This window comes from Calliopsis andreniformis, unplaced genomic scaffold (assembly GCF_051401765.1).
Source record: "Calliopsis andreniformis isolate RMS-2024a unplaced genomic scaffold, iyCalAndr_principal scaffold0022, whole genome shotgun sequence".
In the NCBI taxonomy this organism is placed as follows: domain Eukaryota; kingdom Metazoa; phylum Arthropoda; class Insecta; order Hymenoptera; family Andrenidae; genus Calliopsis; species Calliopsis andreniformis.
The window spans coordinates 11,769,980-11,789,436 of NW_027480432.1; the positions used below are offsets into that span (position 1 = coordinate 11,769,980).

Below are 19,457 nucleotides of genomic sequence, written 5' to 3' on the forward strand. Positions count from 1 at the left end.
AAAAGTGCATACAATTAATAAATTTTGTTCAAAATGTTTTGTTCATTGAGATTTATGATGGGTTCATCATAATGGAGTAACTAGATTACCTTTTAGTTAACAATTTTTTTTACCTTTAGGCAAATATGACAGTATAACGCTATTTGTTTGTTAAGAAGAGCAGAATGTCGCTTTGTTATTGTATACATGAATCTATCACACGTAAAATACTTTTTTACATATTTATGAGAAGAAAGTCTATATTCTTTTACTACAGAACAATAAAATATTTGTTACTTTATTTGACACCTATATATTTCTTTTATTCACTATCAATTGTTGTGTGAATGTAAAATAATATAACTAAACATTTCTAAAATTATTTGGGTAAGGTAAACCATGCAAACTTGAAAGTTCTAACTAACCTTACTGATTACCACTGTCATGTGGTAATGATTACCGATAGGGTTCTTATTCGCTTAAATTCATAATTATTTAATTGACATGGGCAAGCGTTCATTTAATCATCATAGTTTTAGTGTCATTAGCATATCGTTATTTTGCTACTGTTTTAACACAAATGCTGTTATTAATTTTTTGGCTATAATTCATGGTTCAATTTATTGCGCGCCAAATATTCGTGATCATAAATGAGAATCCCTGTCGAACAGAATTTATTTAAATATGGAAGAGGGGACTGGTTCTCTTACCTTTAGACTGCGCAGACTCGCAATGGTCCTCAAGTTTGCGTGGTCTACCCATCTATACCGTGCTGTGCAACGTGTATTCAGATTTCGTATGTGAATAATGACAGAGCCGGAACTTTGCCGGCTCTGTGCCGAAACCAAAGAAAATTGTATTGGAATTTATGATACTGAAGGGCAAAAATTAGCTATAGAAGCCAAAATTGCTAAATGTTTACAGATTCAGGTAAAAATATGATTCACACATGCATTTTGTTTCCAATGTATTAAACTTCGTACGTTTGGTAATTCCTTCCAGTGAGGTTATTAGTGTTTTCTAGTTAATTACTGATGCGTTACGTATTAAATAAAATATATTTTTCTAATTCAAGACCATTTTTGTAGGTGCTAATTACTGATGGATTACCTCTTACAGTTTGTATAGATTGTTGTATTCTGTTGAATCAGTGTAGTGATTTTTTTGAAAAATCTCATCAAGCACAAACATCTTTAAGGCAGTTACTTATACATCCCAAATCTGAACCGCAAACATTAGAGGCAGATGTAAACTACATTAAAAAGACAGTTGAGACATTACCAAAAGAAGAAGGAGTTAGAGAAGTTATTCAATGTCATTTATCAAATAATTACATTAATGAATCTAATATATCACATAGTTATTTCACTGAAGAAAATAAAAATAATAATCGACAAAAGTATGAAAATAAAGAATCAGAAGATATTGGGAAACAAAAGAAGTATAAAGTTCAAATGAAGAAGGCGTCATTTAAACAAAATAAGAAAAAATTGAAACGAAAAAATCAGAATCAGAAAGTGGATGATTCCAGTATATATCGAAACTTAGAGTTGAAAAATGATTGCAATAATTTGAATGTAAAGGCTCAAGTAAAAGTTCCAGATAATTATATGACAGGTAAATATAAAATAATTATCATTTAATTCAAAGTTTATTATATTCTAAAATGCTGTGATTAATGTTACATATATTTGATAATGCACTAAATTAAATGAAAGACTATTTTAATGTAAATTAAAAATTATAGATTACATTATAAAGATTTTTACTACGGTTATATCCTACAGTACTTCAGTATTTACTATGTTTTATAAAATATACATTTTTAATATGTATTTTATTCTGAAACCTTTGTTTAATACTAACAACGAGTGGTCACACCTGTGGAATCACTGATTTTAATAAAACCTTTTCTGGTAATTCTCAAGACAAACTAAGAAGATTTTTTACCAATGCTCATTTTTTATAAACATATTTAGCATTTTATTTTTGCATTTCTATGTATACATCTAATTTCTTCGAGCAGCAACAATGCCTGTAACTGTGAAGTTGAATGTTGGTAGATTCGTACCCCAAGGTTCTGGAGTTTAAATCTTACATTAGATAATATTTAAAAGAATTTTTTATCAATCCTTCTCTCGTTTTTATGTATTTATTTCTAAATTTATTTGTTTTCTTATTTATTTTTCGTAATACTTTGGATGGTATGCATTGTAAAACTATGTGAAACATAAACATTTTTGACAGTGTGAACATTTTATAAAGGCTAATGCATTACATGAACATTTCGAAAACATACTTCATTAGCATACTTGAAAAAAATTAATATTTCACTTATTAATTTTGTAGCGTGCCATGAATACCGTATTATATCTCCGAAAATCGGTGTCGATAATTGATATTGGATTAGCGAATGTATTTTTATTGCATCTTTCCTACTAGAAAGCTCACGCTCGGCTTGTAAAGCTTCTATGGCATTGTGAATTTTTATAATAAAATTTTTTATTTGTCTAAAGAAATAGACATCGCATGGCTGGCAGAACGGAGTGCAATGCAGTGCGGAGTGAATGATTTCTAGGGTTAACACCTTATCTACGCATGACGCCGTTTGGCGTCAAATTGAATACTGTCATCTGTTACGGATGACGCCGTTAGGCGTCATATGAATGTACAAAATAGCCGCGACCTTAGTTTCAGTTAAACTCTTAGCAAACGATGTTTAACTTAGTAAACATTGAAAATTGTTTTAATGCATATCATACTAAACAAAATTATTGATTTATCGATATGAAAGTTGTAATTTTATATGGAATAAATTTTTGTTTCTGCGGTTATATTGTGAAATATATGTACATATATCTATGTTTTATTTTTCATGAAATTTTTTATTTTTGATAGCTTCATGTAAGAAATCTTTATTTTTTTTAGTAAATACAGACATTTATAAGAAATAAGCATATATATGTTCTTCCCGTCTTAGCGGTAGGAAACCAATGTTCTGACCCCGTAGATAAGGTGTTAATGTGCAGTGACCGTCGTTATCTCTAAAAGAATTATTAAAATAGATAGTATCCGTTTGCTCGTCCCATGAATCTAATAGTAATAAAAATTTATTATTCCCACAATATGGTTTTATGATTTTTTCTACAAAACCGACAAAGTGTTTTTTTTTTTTGCCAGATTTTGAAACAGAGTAATAATGTTTTTGTATTCTTTCATTAATTCCTGTATGTTCTCTTGAATGCGAGGTCCGAAATTTCCCTTTATCTCCTGCACGTATAGAAAAACTCAAGGTATAAGTGTGTACCCGCTGTAGTTAGGACATATTGTGCTGTATAACAATGCGTTACTTTATTAAAATTTCCAAGATATATTTTTACAGCTTTCTTGCCCTTATAAAACAAACTTCTTCGTATGTTACGATATTCGCAGCCTGTCTGATCCGTATTTATTACAAAATGGCTGTCATAGTTTTTAATTGCAACTAATATTCTTCTTTGGGATTTTTCTACTTCACTTAAAATCGTTGAAAGATCTAGGACGTTTTTTGAATTTATGTATTCTGTAAAAAGTTATTCTGTGAGTATTTAAAAATTTTTTTACTCACGATTCGGAAGTTACAAAGTGGAAGTTCTCACTCTGAAATTATAAAACAGCAGCGGAAGCTCATTGTTGTAACATTCTCGTTGTTACAGGCTTTTTATTATTTCTTCTGAAAATCGAACGTGGGTGTATTTATCAATATACTTATATTTTTCCATCACTCTGCTCTCTTGTTCGATTTCCTTGATCCATTGCTGCAAATGATCTTTTCGCCGGAGAGCTGTGCACCCATTACGGTGTAATGTTTTCAAACTCCAATTAGGATGTTCTCGTTGCTCTGTTTACCTGTTTTTATTTGGTAATCTCTCTGCAAAATTTAAATTTACCAATGTACGGCGACTATTTTCCAATACATTTGCAATATCTTGCTGCGAGTATCACAACAAACTTTCTTCTTTGTTAGAGTGGTAATTAAAGTCAGCTTCCTTCTCTTGTAATTCCAATTTTCTTGCTACTTCAGTTAAACATGTACTATGTACTATGTACATGTATGTACTATGTCTCGTTAGTATTGAACGAATGCAGGAAATATACAGGGTGAGTCACCTGACGTTTGCACCTCAAATATATTTGTTGTTTTTAAAGATACGTCAAGTGTCTTAAGTATGAAGTTGAACAGTTTAATGAAACTGATACAATGCCAACAAAATTTTTGTTTCTTGTCATTCTTTTTTTTTTTTAGAGATATCAAGGTCAGCTCTATTTTTTAAAATGGAATCACCTCTTTTTAAATACCTATAATGATAGTCCTTTTTATTAGGAATTCAGTGACTAGGTAACTCAAGGTCATTTAAGGTCACGGGCAGAGAAAACGTATAAGATTTAAAATATGAAAACGGAATACGTGTGTTTCATAAATGTTCGAAATGATGACCGTTTACGTCGATACATTGGTATAAATAGGCTCTGAAGGAATGTTGAGCTGTGATAAGTATATTCGAGGTGATATTTGCACATGCTATGATGATATGTTGATGAATATCTTCAATTGTCGTTCGGAGTATTCATGTACACCGTCTCTTTTAGCAGACCCTACAAACAGAAATTCAGTAGATTTAAATCAGGCGAACGTTCTGGCCATGAAACGTTTCTCTTGCTACTCGTGTATAATGAGCAGAGTAACTGTCATGTTGATACCACAGATCATGACGGTTTTGTAAAGACATCTCTTCCAACAAAATTGGAAGATTTTGCAAAAATTGAGAATATTTTTGCCCCGTCATCGTTCCGGTAATGAAATGTGGCCTTATTACTTTGCTTTCAATATACCACACCACACATTGATGCTCCTTCGTCTTTGGTGATCAATTTCTTGAAGCCAGTGCGGCAACAGATCAAAGAGGGGTGTTCCGTAGATTAATTGTGCTGGAGGATATTTGAAAATATCCAATAACATTGAATATGACTTTAATATGTTAATAAGTCTTACTCGTGATAAACGTATTTTGCTTTCATATTTTAAATTTTGTACGTTTTCTCTGTCCGTGTCCTTGAATGACCTTGAATAATTATAGTCACCAAGTTCCTAATGAAAGGGACTATCATTGTAGGTGTTTAAAAAGGGGTGGTTCTATTAAAAAAATGGAGCTGATTTTGATATCTCTAAAAGAAATGATAAAAAACAAAAATTCTTTTGGTATTGTATGAGCTCCACTGAACCATTCAACTTTCTTCTTGAGACATTTGACGTATTTTAAAAAACAACACAGATATTTGCGATGCAAACGTTAGATGACTCACTCTGTATAGATATAGCTATAATATGACAAAAATAATAATAATAGTAATAACAATAACAACAACAACAATAAACAATAGAACAATAGAATTTACAATGGCAATTATGCAAGAGCTAAAGATAATCGCTGTGAAATCGAATCTTACTGTAAGTCATTCGTCCAAAGAATCAACAAAGCAATTATTATAAATACAGTACTATTTCGTCACTTACAAATCGTCGTTTCCGATTCATAATAAATTTCCGAATGCGGCAAGTGTGACAGACCGTGAATAAGTGAAACAATTTATCTAGCGAAACATACTAGCGTCAAATTATATTTCTGGAAAGAGATGGAATTAAAGTCGCCATATTCAAAAAGTATGAAAAGCGAAATGTTCATATAATGCATTAGACTTTACAAAATGTTCACATTGTCGAAAATGTTTATTTCGTATGTTTTTACGATGCATACCATCCAAGGTACTGCGAAAAATAAATAAGAAAACAAATAAATTTAGAAATATATATATAAAAACGAAAAAAGGAATGAAAAAAAAATAAAAAAGAACATTATCTAATATGAGATTTGAACTCTAAAATCTTGGTTGGTATGAATCTACCAACTATACCACTTACAAAAAAATTATTTGCACCAAAACTTGACTACTATATTTTATTAGTAAAAATAAGAAAAAAGTGTAATATAAACATAGGCTTATAAATACTGTATTAAAAAGTTATAACGAAAATACAAAATGGCAATGAACATATTGCTGATGTTTGTTTAATATATTTGCACAAACTTTATGTTAACTTGTTCAGGTCGTTGATATAACATTTATATGCCTATACTTATATAACCTTTTTTCTTATTTTTATTTATAGAATAACTGACAAAGTTTCGTGGAAAAAACTGGGACACTCTATATGTGACATTTTTTACTTATCTTAGTGTGTAGTTTCATCTGAAATAAAAACTTGCATTTATGAATCATTCTGCATTTTTTTGATAGTATGATAAAATGTTCTTTACGTGTTTGTACATTTCAGGTAACAACTTTTACTTTCTCTTATTTGCTTGATGCACAAGGGAATGTTCTCAATTGAAGATTGGTCTATCAAGAAAATATTGATGCTATTAGATGCCTCTTATTTAATGGAAAAATCACACACAATGCTAATGCATTATATAACTTATGAAGACATTGTATACAAAGTACATGAATTATAAAAGGTAAGTTGCAAGAAACAAAATACTTAAATAGTTATGCTAAAATTGAAGATAATAGAAAATGTAACAGGAGGAATGTTGTATTGCTCAAGGTGACAAATATTATGTTACAAATATAATTTCTATTTCATATTGTTTTTAAAATTACTTAAAGTTTATTTTAGGGCGAGAAACCACTGTAATGGTTAAAAATAAAGACTATTTTCAATCATTTTTTCCGATGAAATTTAAAGTTTTGAAAAATCATTAATGATTTCATAAAGTACATTTCTTGAGCTACTTCTAAAAATTTCATACAAAAATATTAATTACTCTAGTCATTGTAGGAATCAGCATAAGAGCTCTTCAAAAATTTGTTGAAAACGGGTGGACGTGTAACTTTTTACTGTAAGTTCTCAAAAGAGAAGTCATCCCTTTTTCTTAAACTCACGGTGGAGTAAAAATACGGTTTGATAGATTCGCCCACATTGAATTGAACACTTATTTAGTTCAGGTTATACACAAGATTTGGTGTTGCCCTGAAAATGGCGTTTCGAACGACTAGTGTCTTTCATGTTGCCCAATGAACGAGTACTTCCTACACTGTTTTCTATTCTATTTATTTCAGTCTTTTGGGTTATACTTGTGTCTTTCGAATCGCCTCTTTTACATTTTGGTTGTGATTAACATATAATATAAATACTTAGTTTACTTTCGAAATTATACATTATTATACTACTTTACCGTTTTGAAGGATCAGTTTTATAAAACTGTTAAACTACTAAACTAATAGGGTCATTCCACGCGAAATTGGACACGTTTTGGAGTAAGTTTTCGTAAATTGCTCAAATTTGAATATGTTGGAGTCTTTAACGATATTTAAACATACCTCAAAGTATTTTTCAAAATTTTGAAAATTGTCGATTTTACAGCTGTTTGAAGTTAAGTGCTAACTTCTTTTTAAAAAATTATAGCTATTGAACCAGTAAGCGGATAGAGATGAACTTTAAGTGCTAACTTTTTTTAAAAAAATTATAGCTATTGAACTAGTAAGTGGATGGAGATGAGCTTTACGGTGCTTATAGAGAAAACATTGAAGTTTATAAAAAAAATTATTTCGATTAAAAAAAGTTGTTTAACTTTTTTTTTTCAATTATTTTAAACAAATGCAGGTTTTCAAGATGGTGCGCAATTTTAAAAATCTGAAAAAAAGGAGAATATAGTTTGATCCTTCCCCTTGATGGACAAACATTCAAAAATATGGACATTTTAAAATTGACTCTATGAAAATTGCCGAAAATTGACGCTGCGACGAGTCGCACCACCGTGTCACCTTGTTCGCGAATAATAATGCACGTTCGCCCGCTGGAGTCGTCCAGGCTGCCAGCGACGATGCGCCCGCCGCGACGGTGCGACTCGACGCAGCATCAACTTTCGGCAATTTTCACAGGGTCAATTTTAAAATGTCCATATTTTTGAAAGTTTGTCCATCAAGGGGAGGATCAAACTATATTCTCTTTTTTTCAGATTTTTAAAATCGCGCACCATCTTGAAAACCTGCATTTGTTTAAAATAATTGCAAAAAAAAAGTTAAAAAACAACTTTTTTTAATCGAAATAATTTTTTTTACAAACTTCAATGTTTTCTCTATAAGCACCGTAAAGTTCATCTCTATCCGCTTACTGGTTCAATAGCTATAATTTTTTTAAAAAAAGTTAGCACTTAACTTCAAACAGCTGTAAAATCGACAATTTTTAAAATTTTGAAAAATACTTTGGGATACGTTTAGATATCGTTAAAGACTACAACATATTCATATTTGAGCAATTTACAAATACTTACTCCAAAACGTGCCCGTTTTCGCGTGGAATGGCCCAATAGTATCAAAATATCAATCACCAAATATTGATATTTCTATATCACATATGTAATTACTTTCTCTCTCTCTCTCTCTCTCTCTCTCTCTCTCTCTCTCTCTCTCTCTCTCTTTTTCGGGTTCCATTATTACCAAAATATCGTGACACTATCATAAGCTGAGTACGTGTCACCGCCATTACAAGCCTGGTTGGTCACTAATATGTATTAATTGCTTGTCTATTTATGATAAACATAACATTATTCTTTTTCTTTTATATATTAATATTGTTTTTAATTCGAAAAGACGCAGTAATTCTTAAAATAGCATAATTCTTATTGCTTAGCAAAACGAGTACGTTTGTTTCCGTTTCAATGCCTTTTTTTCTTAACTTGTTAGTTAAATCTATCCCTTCTTAGTTGTATTTATTGCATTTCCATACGACATGATTAATATCCTCCACATCTTGACCACAATCACACATCGGAGATTCAACCATATTTTTCCTATGTAGGGATTTTGCGAGATTATAATGATTTGCTCTTATTCTGTTCAGAATCGCTAGTGTTCTTCTTTGCAGATTACCGATTTTGGTGAACCATGGTTTCCTTTTAGATGTATTAATTTCACATTCTTCGAAGTATTTTTTTCCTTTGAAGCTGGCTTCCGTCTTCATATTATCATGGAATTTATTTTCCATGATTTCCCTTACATACATATATTCTCAGGTCGCACAGAGGGATCTTCCATGATTCGTTTGGTGCGAAAGTTGTAAACTTCTTGGCCAATTGATCAGCTTTTTCGTTTCCCTCGATTCCTTTATTTGCAGGGATCCAACATAACTTGATGTCGTTGCAAGCCTCCTTAAGTAGTCTAACTATGCGATCAATCCACCAGTTCTTCTCATTCCTTTTTTTTTCCTTTTTATCAGCATTTCCTTTATCTTGAAGTCTTGTATACTTTTAAGCACGCTTTCCGAGTCAGTGAAGATGATGATCATTTTGCTTCATGTATTGCGATCGCTTCCGTGGTGAAGATAGTTGTTTTGTTGTTTATGCTTATTCCAATCTCTGTTCAGGTATTATTGTTTAATGATGATTCCTATCCCATTGGACCGGCTGTTAAAAATTTTAGAGCCATCTGTGTAGATTTCGATCACATTCTCTGATGAGTGAGAGTCCCTCTATCTTGGTCAATTTTTTTAATTTTCCCGTTTCTGTATCAATTAGATTCTATAGACATTGTTCTTCCTCTGTATTATTTGTATTTTGAGCGGATGTTGTTTCTTCGATTTTATTTTCCTCTTCGTTGTCGGTGATATTTTTGAGCATTTTACTTTCAAGTATGCCTTGACCAGTCCAACGTTGATTGATCTTCCATATAGGGTGAGCGTTTCTCACAAAAATTCGATGTTTGTTACGATTTATTTTCTTCCTTTTACCATTATATTTAAGACATATCTACAGGAAAGTAATTCGATTCTCGTATACATGTCCATTACCCCGACTTCTAGGTTCATGATGTTCGAGGAAGTCGATATTCTATATCCTATAGCCGCTCCTATTCCTGCATTGTGTATTCTACGTATAATTTGCTTGTTGTTTCCATGTGTCGTGTAGTATTTCTGAGCTCCATATTCTAGAACTGATCTAACTAGTGCTTTGTAGAGTATAATCATGGTGTTAAAGACATAGCTATTAAACACATAGCAGTAGTCAGTATACCTTTATCGAAATTTTCACTCGGTTTTTTATCAATTTAAATTAAAATTTACAATTAAAATTAAAATTTATAATGGAACTCGATATATGTACACAATATGTGATAACTCTTTGGAAGCTGTTTGTTGAATGACAATTGATGCCACCTACGTCATTGGACAGAATTGTTTCGGAAATTTTATTACTCCAAAATATTTAGTGATAAAGCGTACTGTGAGAATGTTGTGTTTCAAAACATAAACAGCTGCTTCAAAATGTAAGAATCGAAAATGGAACGTTCTTGACAGTTACTGTAATGATGTCATGTTCGCAGTATTCGCAGTGAAAAACGGAACACTGCCTCAGTTGCATGTACGGATTTGAGAAAAAATTTGTTATAGAATGAACTTGGAAACGTTTCGGAAATTTATTAAAAAAATTAGCATTTCTTTTATCATTATGTAAGTACTACTTATTGAATGACAAATTTTGGATGGAACCATCACCCAAAATTTGAAGTAAATCGGATGAAAATTAATTGATTTATGAATCTATCCAGTTTGAAATATGTGGTTTCGAGAAAAACTTGTTTAAAATTTAAAGCGTCTACTTACAAGCATTACGCTACACTTAATAAAATTTTTCTTTTTTTGTTAGTTTTTCAAATTTTACTTGAATATTTTAGAGGATCATTTTTTAAACTTCAGACATTAATACTTTGAGTGCTGGTCCCGTAATTTCTCGGGATTTTCAATCTTCCTGTCGACTATCGGTCACTCAATAATGCGGGATTCGACCACTATTATACGTTTCACTAGGACTTAAACTCCCAACCAGCGAATATTTGGTCATCGAGCAATGTGTTAAAAAGAGAGAAAAAAAGTTTCATCTTTTTCAATTCATCACAGTAGTTTCGCGCCTTAAAACGAAGTATGTATTTTTAACTTTGTGTTAAAATAGCTGTACAATAACTTTAGCTGCAAGTGAGGAATATAAAGTACCGATTCTAGATGTTAAAGTAAGTTGGAAATTGAAAATAACCAAATTGTGTTTGAACCTTTGTATGTATAGTGAAATTCTACAATTTCAAACCAGATAATGCTTATAATGATAACTAGTCTCTTATAGTTTAATCCCTGTCATGAGCATTACATTAAAAATTATGTAATTTGATTTGCTGAGTTCGACATGGATTTTATTCATATTTAAGTATTTATAACTAATAAATCAAAACTTAAACCTAATTTCGATATTTTTTATTTTCATCTTAATGTGACATCTAGAGTTACCTCTTTAATTTAACCTTAGCTGTAGCCAAACATTCTGTATGTAAAGCAAGGGCAAGATTAGTGACACAATATGAGCGTGAACTGAAAAATTAATCATCAAGCAATTTTAAAGTGTGCATTATTGTTATTTAATTTAAGGGGGAACCCATGTGACGCGCTGAAAAGTAGGCGGGTTTTTCGGAATTTCTTTTTGGAAAATTATGTAATCGATAAACTAAAAAAAAAAATATGCTGGCAAAAATAAATATTTCTTTTATGAATACATAATATTAATACTCATCTGGCGTGTCGGCATTGAGGTCGTCAATAGTGTCGTATACGTATTAATTGAACCTAGTTTTAAAGAAAATAATGTAAAATTCAGAAAATGACAGTACTAAAAATGTATGTCATTAAAAAAACTGTTTATAGCCTTTAGTCTTCATGATAATGTTAAATGGAGTATTTGTTTATCTTACTATATTTGCCACCATGAATCGTACAATTTTATTCTTTAACATTTTCTATAATCTTCAGTCTTATCAGAAATATTTAAGTTCTGTTTCTTGTGACTTGTAATTAATGCAGTATAGTATTTTGTCTTTATAAGCCCGTGATTCGGATTCGTCAGCAGGTTTCTGAAGGTATGTCGCCACAATTCTGAGGTATTTGGTCAAGAATTTAAACGTTACGATCCGGAATCGGTCGTAGAAGATATCTCAGAGTCTCGAGTAGGGTACCAAGGGAGTACTGTGCCTGGTCCATTTCCGTGGGTGTGTTTTATTTTACACTGCGAGTAACTGGCACTACTGTTAATGGCGTTTCAATAGTGGCAACAGTGCACTGCGCAAACGTAGCTCCACATGTCTGACGTCACGTTCGGCTGCGTTCAGCTACTGCAGCTGAGAAGATAAAGTGAGGTAAAGCACCTGCCATTTCACAAGAATATATGCTTGTGTATTCTTCAACTCATCGAAAATGGCTTTCAAAATCCACATCTAAATAAGACGAAACGGTATTTTTATCGTAATTCCTGCACCTTATTCTTGATATTGGTGTTTTATGAACTTCTAATTTTTTTAAGATTTCAATATGTAGTTAATCTTCACTAGACTCGTCACTAGAATCTATATGTTTTATTATTAAAAATATAATGGTAGCCAATGTATTCTTATTGCTATTTTCACGCATTTTTCGTAAAAGAATGTATAAATTATAACGGAAGAGAAACCTCATAAGTATACTGTGGAGCGTTACGATTTAGAATGTAGCAGCAGCTTTGAAATGTATAAAGTGAAAACGGAACGCTATTAGCAGTTATGTATGCAGTACTGACAGTGCATAACGGAACGCACGGAACGCAATTTAGGGCAAATTTTCTTACTAGCAGATGGTCCAGTGAAAAATGTCCAATCCAACCCCAAAAAAGTTTGAATGCATCTGGTCTGAGTGACATTAAGTATCTTAGAGTACATAGCCCATTTAATTTTTTAAATGTTATCTGTGTATAGGGTGTATCAGAGAATATAGGATAGTTTTGCAGTACGTGTGAAGTACATGTCGAATATTTTTGACTAATCTACAAATTCACAAAATTTAATAGGAAGTGTGAGTAGTTCCTTTGTAAGCACAAATGACCGACACACAACTACACAGTTAAGTAGGTAATTTCCAATGTTTTTGTTAAATTCCGTGGTTTTTCGTAGGTGGATGTCAGAACACTTTGATTAAATTATCACTCTCTTCTGTTCGTAACATCTGAATTATAATTTACTCAATAACTTTACATTACTTCTACTTTTCGTAAATCTGCGTACTTGCTTTCTTACGGATCTCATACACATACACACACATTTATACTACGTACGTAGTGTAAATCTGCTTTGTAATACAGCATTTTATTTCCAGATGTGTATAAGTGTATTACCATACACATATCTCCATATAGAAAATACTTTAAAATAATGAGATAAGCTGAAATTGCAAATCGTTATAAAAAAGAAATAAAAAAAGTCGTTTGCACTTAGCAATGTGAGGTATCGTTTTTGAAACATTAATGGTTGAAAGTTAGAATCCAACTTCCTAAACACAATATTGCATTGTTAGATAACTGAAAATATCGATTTATGGTCGCGTAACATTTCTAACAGCATGATTGTTTTTGATAAACCAATTCTGAACAAAGAAGATTCCATTGTGGAAAAATATACATTATTATTCTGTAATAAAACAGTTATATTGTACATTGTATATTTTATAAATTTAGTTATATAATATTAGTAGTGAAAACATTGATATTTTTTCCTTTTATCTTAAAAACAGATCGATATGTATTTAAATATCGAATATATGTACATATTCGTATTTACAGTTAACCCCTTGCTAGTCCCGCAAATTTGGCGAAATCGGACCAAAAAGTAAAGTTTTTTTCATAAATGAGTATGACAAAAATTTAATTATACGTCACTGTATAAGTTTTCAATAGTCACGCGTTAGTCAATGCGTTGGACTTGACTGTCATAGGTTACGGGCTATATTGGCAAAGGGTTAATATGTACCGTATATGTGCCCATAATTATGAAAGTGGTCCAAGTCACAATTGAAAAAAAATGAGTTTATCAGTTATTTTACACCACATTATTTTAAACTAAATTTATTTAATGTAATTTTTACGATATCGTCAAAAATGAACCATTAGATGGTGGTTGTAATTTCAACATTATATGGAATTCATTTAGTGCTAATTATGAAAGTGGTCTAAGTCAAAAATTTAAAGAAATTATATAAACATAACTTGAAAATGGCGCGTGGCCCTCTTTGACGCGTTTCTGAACTACATAAGAAGCCGATAAAAGAAAAAATGACAAACTTATACAATCCTGAGCACTATTATGAACTGATAGAAAAGTGTAGAAGAAGAAATACATTTTCGATAAAACGAATGTCGCAGCCGAATTTTATGTCAACGAAATCACTAGAAGAGTCAACAACAAGAAGAGGAAAAAATACCGCGGGCGAATCTGTCTCTTGGCTGCAAATACAATGGATTAGATTCGTGAAAAATGAACCATATAAAATGTTCTATAAAACTTCTTTAGATGCTCCTGAATTCCACGTTTTGGATCTTTCACCTAAAAGAGGAAGACCCAAAATATACGGAAATATTAAGCTACTTCCTTTAGACACCACCACTAGACCAGTATCGGAAGAAAAACATAAAGATATTATGTGTTTACTACCATACATTCCTCCAGTTTTTCAGGAATATTTTAAAAATCTTAAAACCTCGAAAGGATAAATATGCATTACTTTTTTAGAATCATTAATAAATGTGCATGAATTATTTCATTAAAGTTATTGTTTCAAATAAAACTCATAGTTCTTTATTGATTTAAGTCATTTATAAGACATTCAGTTCATTTTGAAAATGGTCTAAGTCAATTTAAACTTTAAAAACAACATTTTCGTACGAAATTCACACAAAATTTCATATTCATAATAAAGGGCCTAGCCGAACAAGGGGGTCAAAAGTGCCCCCAAACCAAATCCGACTTCCAATGAATCATTCGATAGCTTATTACAAAAAACTAGTTTGTGGCAATTTTCAACCCTGTAACTCAACCTGGGGGTTAGTTATGAGGGTAAATAGAAAATCAAGTTTTTTGGAAATTACTCGCATCTTACTGAATAAAAAATTCGACAAAAAATCAGAGATATATCAGATATCAAGACACATGTTGTGGAATTTTTTGAGATTTTTAAAACGATAATTGAAGCCGTGAAAAATAAAAAACGCAAAAAAACGCCAAAAAACGCGAATTTCGCATTGAAGCAATCGCAGAACTACAATCATATTTTTACAGTAAATACATAATGTTGTTACTAGTATCCCTGATTTTTTTCAGATTTTTCGGTTTGGTGCGCCATTGTCAAAAAAATCAAAAACCGATATTTTCGTCGTTTCTTTCGCGTCAGAATAACATGTACGTTGAGTTTCCGTACATTCTTTATGAAACATATGTTTTGTGCAATGTTCAATGCTTTTGCACTCAGAAAAATAATATAAGAATTACAGAAAATAAATAAACTCGTCCGATGAAAACTATGTCGAGCGCGTTATGTTTCGAAGTGTCGACGCTATATCTGCAACAGCGTCAGTGGCGCAGCGACAAAGCGTCCGCTTGCCGGATCGCTGCATGTTTTTTACCTGCAGGTTCGAGTCCTTCTTGGACTCATAATTTTTTATGTTCATTATTATATTTTTTTTTTAGTTTCTAACTATGTAATAATGATCAACATTTACTTTTAAATGTTTTTTGAGAACATTTCAAAATATTTTAATCTGAAATGCCTATAAAAATAATTTTGGAGTGTTTTTCACGATTCCGCTTTTCTTATTATATATATGTTGTAGGTGTTTACCACAGCTTCAGTATCTAACGGAAGAAGCTATAAGGATCATTCCACTCTATATCTACTATCCCACTCTCAGTCAATAATACTTTTTTTTTAATAATCACATATTTAAGTACCTGTTTGATTGTTCGCTACTCATTTGTAGAAAAAAGTATTATTGTTCGATGGAAACCACGGGAAGGTGGTGGGCTTCTTCCATCAGGAAGGGGTAAGGATTGGTCTGCGTTAGGTCTGGGTTAGATATGGGGATAAGGGAAGGTGGTGGGAAGATACGGTTACTATTCGTACAATTCGCAACAATAACGTTTAATGCTAGTGTCACCTATTGAATTTGGAGTATAATCAATATGACGTCTGTAAGTATGTTCATTTTACCTGTCTTTTGTTCTTTTTTGGTATTTGATATTCGTCCCTACCATATTTACCTTAAAGCTTGTCACTGAGTTTTAAGTAAAAGTTTTTTAGCGAGACATAATTACTCTTCGGACAGAGGAGCGACTGCGTACACCATAAACCATTGTACTCAAAACAACGAATTCATGAAAATGGCACTCATAAAGCTTTTACTGTATTGAAAAAGGTCAGTCTCAAAGGGTACAAAGTTGGAGAGTACCGACCATGTGCGTCCCTTACTATGGGTTTATAACAGGTCAATTGCTATTGAGGATCTTGAACTGTGCTTCAAAACAAGAAGATATAAAAGATCCTTTAGTCTATAGCTCCCTTCCCACTCTCGTTACCTACCTTCCCCCCACCGTCCATTGGAAAATGTTTTCCTCTAAGCAAAAGTACGGAAAAGATAATCAGTCTTGGTTGAAATACCAAATACAACGGTCTTCATTAATACGTCGCGTGGTGAGCTTATTTCATTTTTAGTAGTAGCTATTTTATCAGTTTCTTAACTTTATTTTCCGCGTACATTCATCTCTTGTGTATTTTCCAATATATCCAGTCAATCAGTACAATTCGTTGAAAGAAAAACCTTGCACGCTAAATGCATTCGTTGTCATATTTTAATTCGTAAATCGCCTGGTCAGATCAAGAAAATCAAGACAAAAGCTGAAGCAATGAAGTGTTCAAGGATTTTGAGAATTTCCGTGAGTGTAGGTGACATGTTGTGTAATAGGTGCCGTGTTTATATGTATAAACAAGCAGTGACTTCCACCTCAGATTCTGATAGTTCTCAGGTATTTCTTCAGCTTGAGGAAACTTCCACCGGTATGTCTTCTATTGTCGAATCTTTTACTTCAGTCGAGTGCTCTTCTGCAGATACAGTGTTCTCTTCAATTGAGTCCTCTTCTTCAAATGAAATCATTCATTCAGTTGAACCCTCTTCTTCATCTGCAACTTGTCGTTTAGTTGAACCCTCTTCTTCAGCTGAAACTTTGTTTCCAGTGGAACCTTCTTCTTCTTCATTTGGAGTTGTTTCAGCTGAAGTATCTTTACCTGGAACGTCATCAGCCGAGGTACCTTCACCTGAATCATCAGTAGAAATGTTTTCACCAGATCAATCTACCTCTGAACCCATTTCATCATGTTCCTCAATTCAAGATCCATCATTTGTTTTCGATTCAAATAATATTGAAGTTTCGGTCGTAGAAATGCCATTTGCAAGAGTTATTTCCACTCACAAATACTGCTTTATTTGCGGTTCTTCAAAAAATATTATTAGTGTACCAATTGAAACTAGACAACAGGTCTTTATCATGCGCAGATTATATGTTCCTAAAGGAAATCGAGTCTGTCCTGGTCATTTGTTAAAAAAACGTTTATTTCAAGATGATATTACGAATTTACGCGTACATTCAAATAGTAGTACAATCGATACAAAAGAATTACGGAATTATTTTGAATATCTTTCGATTAATAGCTCTTCGCATATTAAAGATAAAGTAGGTGATTTTACACTTTCCGAAGAACGGTTAAAAGTATTTACAGGTTTAACGTGGGAAAACTTAATAAAACTTCGCGAAATGATGTCTTCCATGAGGAATTCTGAACAGCGTGATGTTACACAAGCTATAGTTGTTTTTTTACTAAAATTGCGTACCGGTAATTCAAATAGTATGATAGCTGCAATTCTCGGATTAGAACGCGAGCAACAAGTATCTGATTTTTGTAGATCCGTTATAAACTCGTTCGAAAAAGACATATTACCCTTTCATTTTGGATTCGGCGCGCGTTCTAGAAATGATTTAATAGAAAATGAAACTTCGCTTGTTGCTAAAAAATTGTATAATATAACAGACCAAATGGCACTGATTTTCGATGGAACATACATTCGGCATGAGAAAAGTTCTAATAACGAATATCAGCGGAAATCTTATTCAGGTCAAAAGAAGGTACCTCTGTGCAAACCTTTCACTGTTTGCACAACAAACGGTTACATTCTTGATATGCTAGGTCCATTTTATGCCACCCAAAATGACGCGGAAATTCTGAAAATTGTATTACAAGATCCTAATGGATTACAAACAATATTAAAATCCGGAAATATTTGTATTGTTGATCGAGGCTTTCGCGATATAACGTCTTATTTAGAAGAACGCGGTTATAGAGTTCTCATGCCTGCGTTGAAAGGCAAACGTAGTCAATTAACGACTACAGAATCAAATGCATCTCGTCATATAACGAAAGTTCGCTGGGTAGTCGAGGCAGTTCATGGCATTTTAGGTCAAAAGTATCAGCTTTTACATCATCAATTAGATAACAAACTACTCCCAAAAGTCAGTTCACTTTGTAGAATAGCGGGTTTTCTTAATAATACTTTCGGTAAACGCTTAAATTCGGATGTAGGTCTTTTTAACGAAATAGTAGACAGAATGTCCTCTCAAAATAGTATCGAGAATTCACTGGCAGTACAGGTTGAGAATCAACACTGGAACAGAAGAAAGGTACCCTTCAAATTGCTTTCAGCTTCTGAAGTTCTTGCTTTTCCGGAAATGACCGAGAAAGATCTTAAAATTCTGTTTACCGGTTCTTATCAATTATCTCAAGCGGTTTCGTATTTAGCGGAACTTATGGATGAAGAAAATAAAATTAACGTTCGTTGCCTTAAAGAGACCAATAATATTCTTAAATTCGAAGTAAAATCACGGCATATTAATAGTAAAACATATAGATGTTACATTGATTATACTCCAAATTCAATTGGTTACTCGGGAATTCAACGCTATTGTTGCGAATGTGCGAATGGTAACCGTACCGTCGGATGCTGTTCACATGTCGCAGCAATCATATATTATTTATCACATGCTCGGTACTTATCAAAAATTATACGTCCCGCAGAAATCTTAACTAAAATATTCAGCATCGAAAAAGTAGCTCCGGTCATTAACGCAGACAGCGATGAAGATTAGAAACATTTTTAGGAATTCATCCGGATCATTCCACGCTCGTACTTGCAACCCTTTACCCCGCCATGTAAACTCATCCCATTCAGGTTATCCTTTGAAACCTATCCTTATCCCCAAACCTAAGCCAGACCTAACCCAGACCAATCCTTACCCCTTCCTGATGGAAGAAGCCCACCACCTTCCCGTGGTTTCCATCGAACAATAATACTTTTTTCTACAAATGAGTAGCGAACAATCAAACAGGTACTTAAATATGTGATTATTAAAAAAAAAGTATTATTGACTGAGAGTGGGATAGTAGATATAGAGTGGAATGATCCTTATAGCTTCTTCCGTTAGATACTGAAGCT

At 32.4% G+C, this 19,457-nt stretch overlaps 1 protein-coding gene across 2 annotated transcripts in view; it reads left to right on the forward strand.

Annotated features, from left to right (window-relative positions):
• Positions 1-377: 377 nt before the first annotated feature.
• Positions 378-19,457, forward strand: part of LOC143187208 (uncharacterized) — a 42,923-nt gene continuing 23,843 nt past the window's right edge. The window contains exons 1-2 of one of the 2 annotated variants that reach the window (XM_076391286.1): positions 378-909; positions 1,068-1,596. In XM_076391286.1, coding sequence (XP_076247401.1) covers positions 787-909; positions 1,068-1,596 — 652 coding nt within the window. In that variant the 5' untranslated portion in view covers positions 378-786. Of the gene's footprint in view, positions 986-1,067; positions 1,597-19,457 lie in introns of both variants that reach the window. The other variant, XM_076391287.1, reaches the window with a different exon arrangement.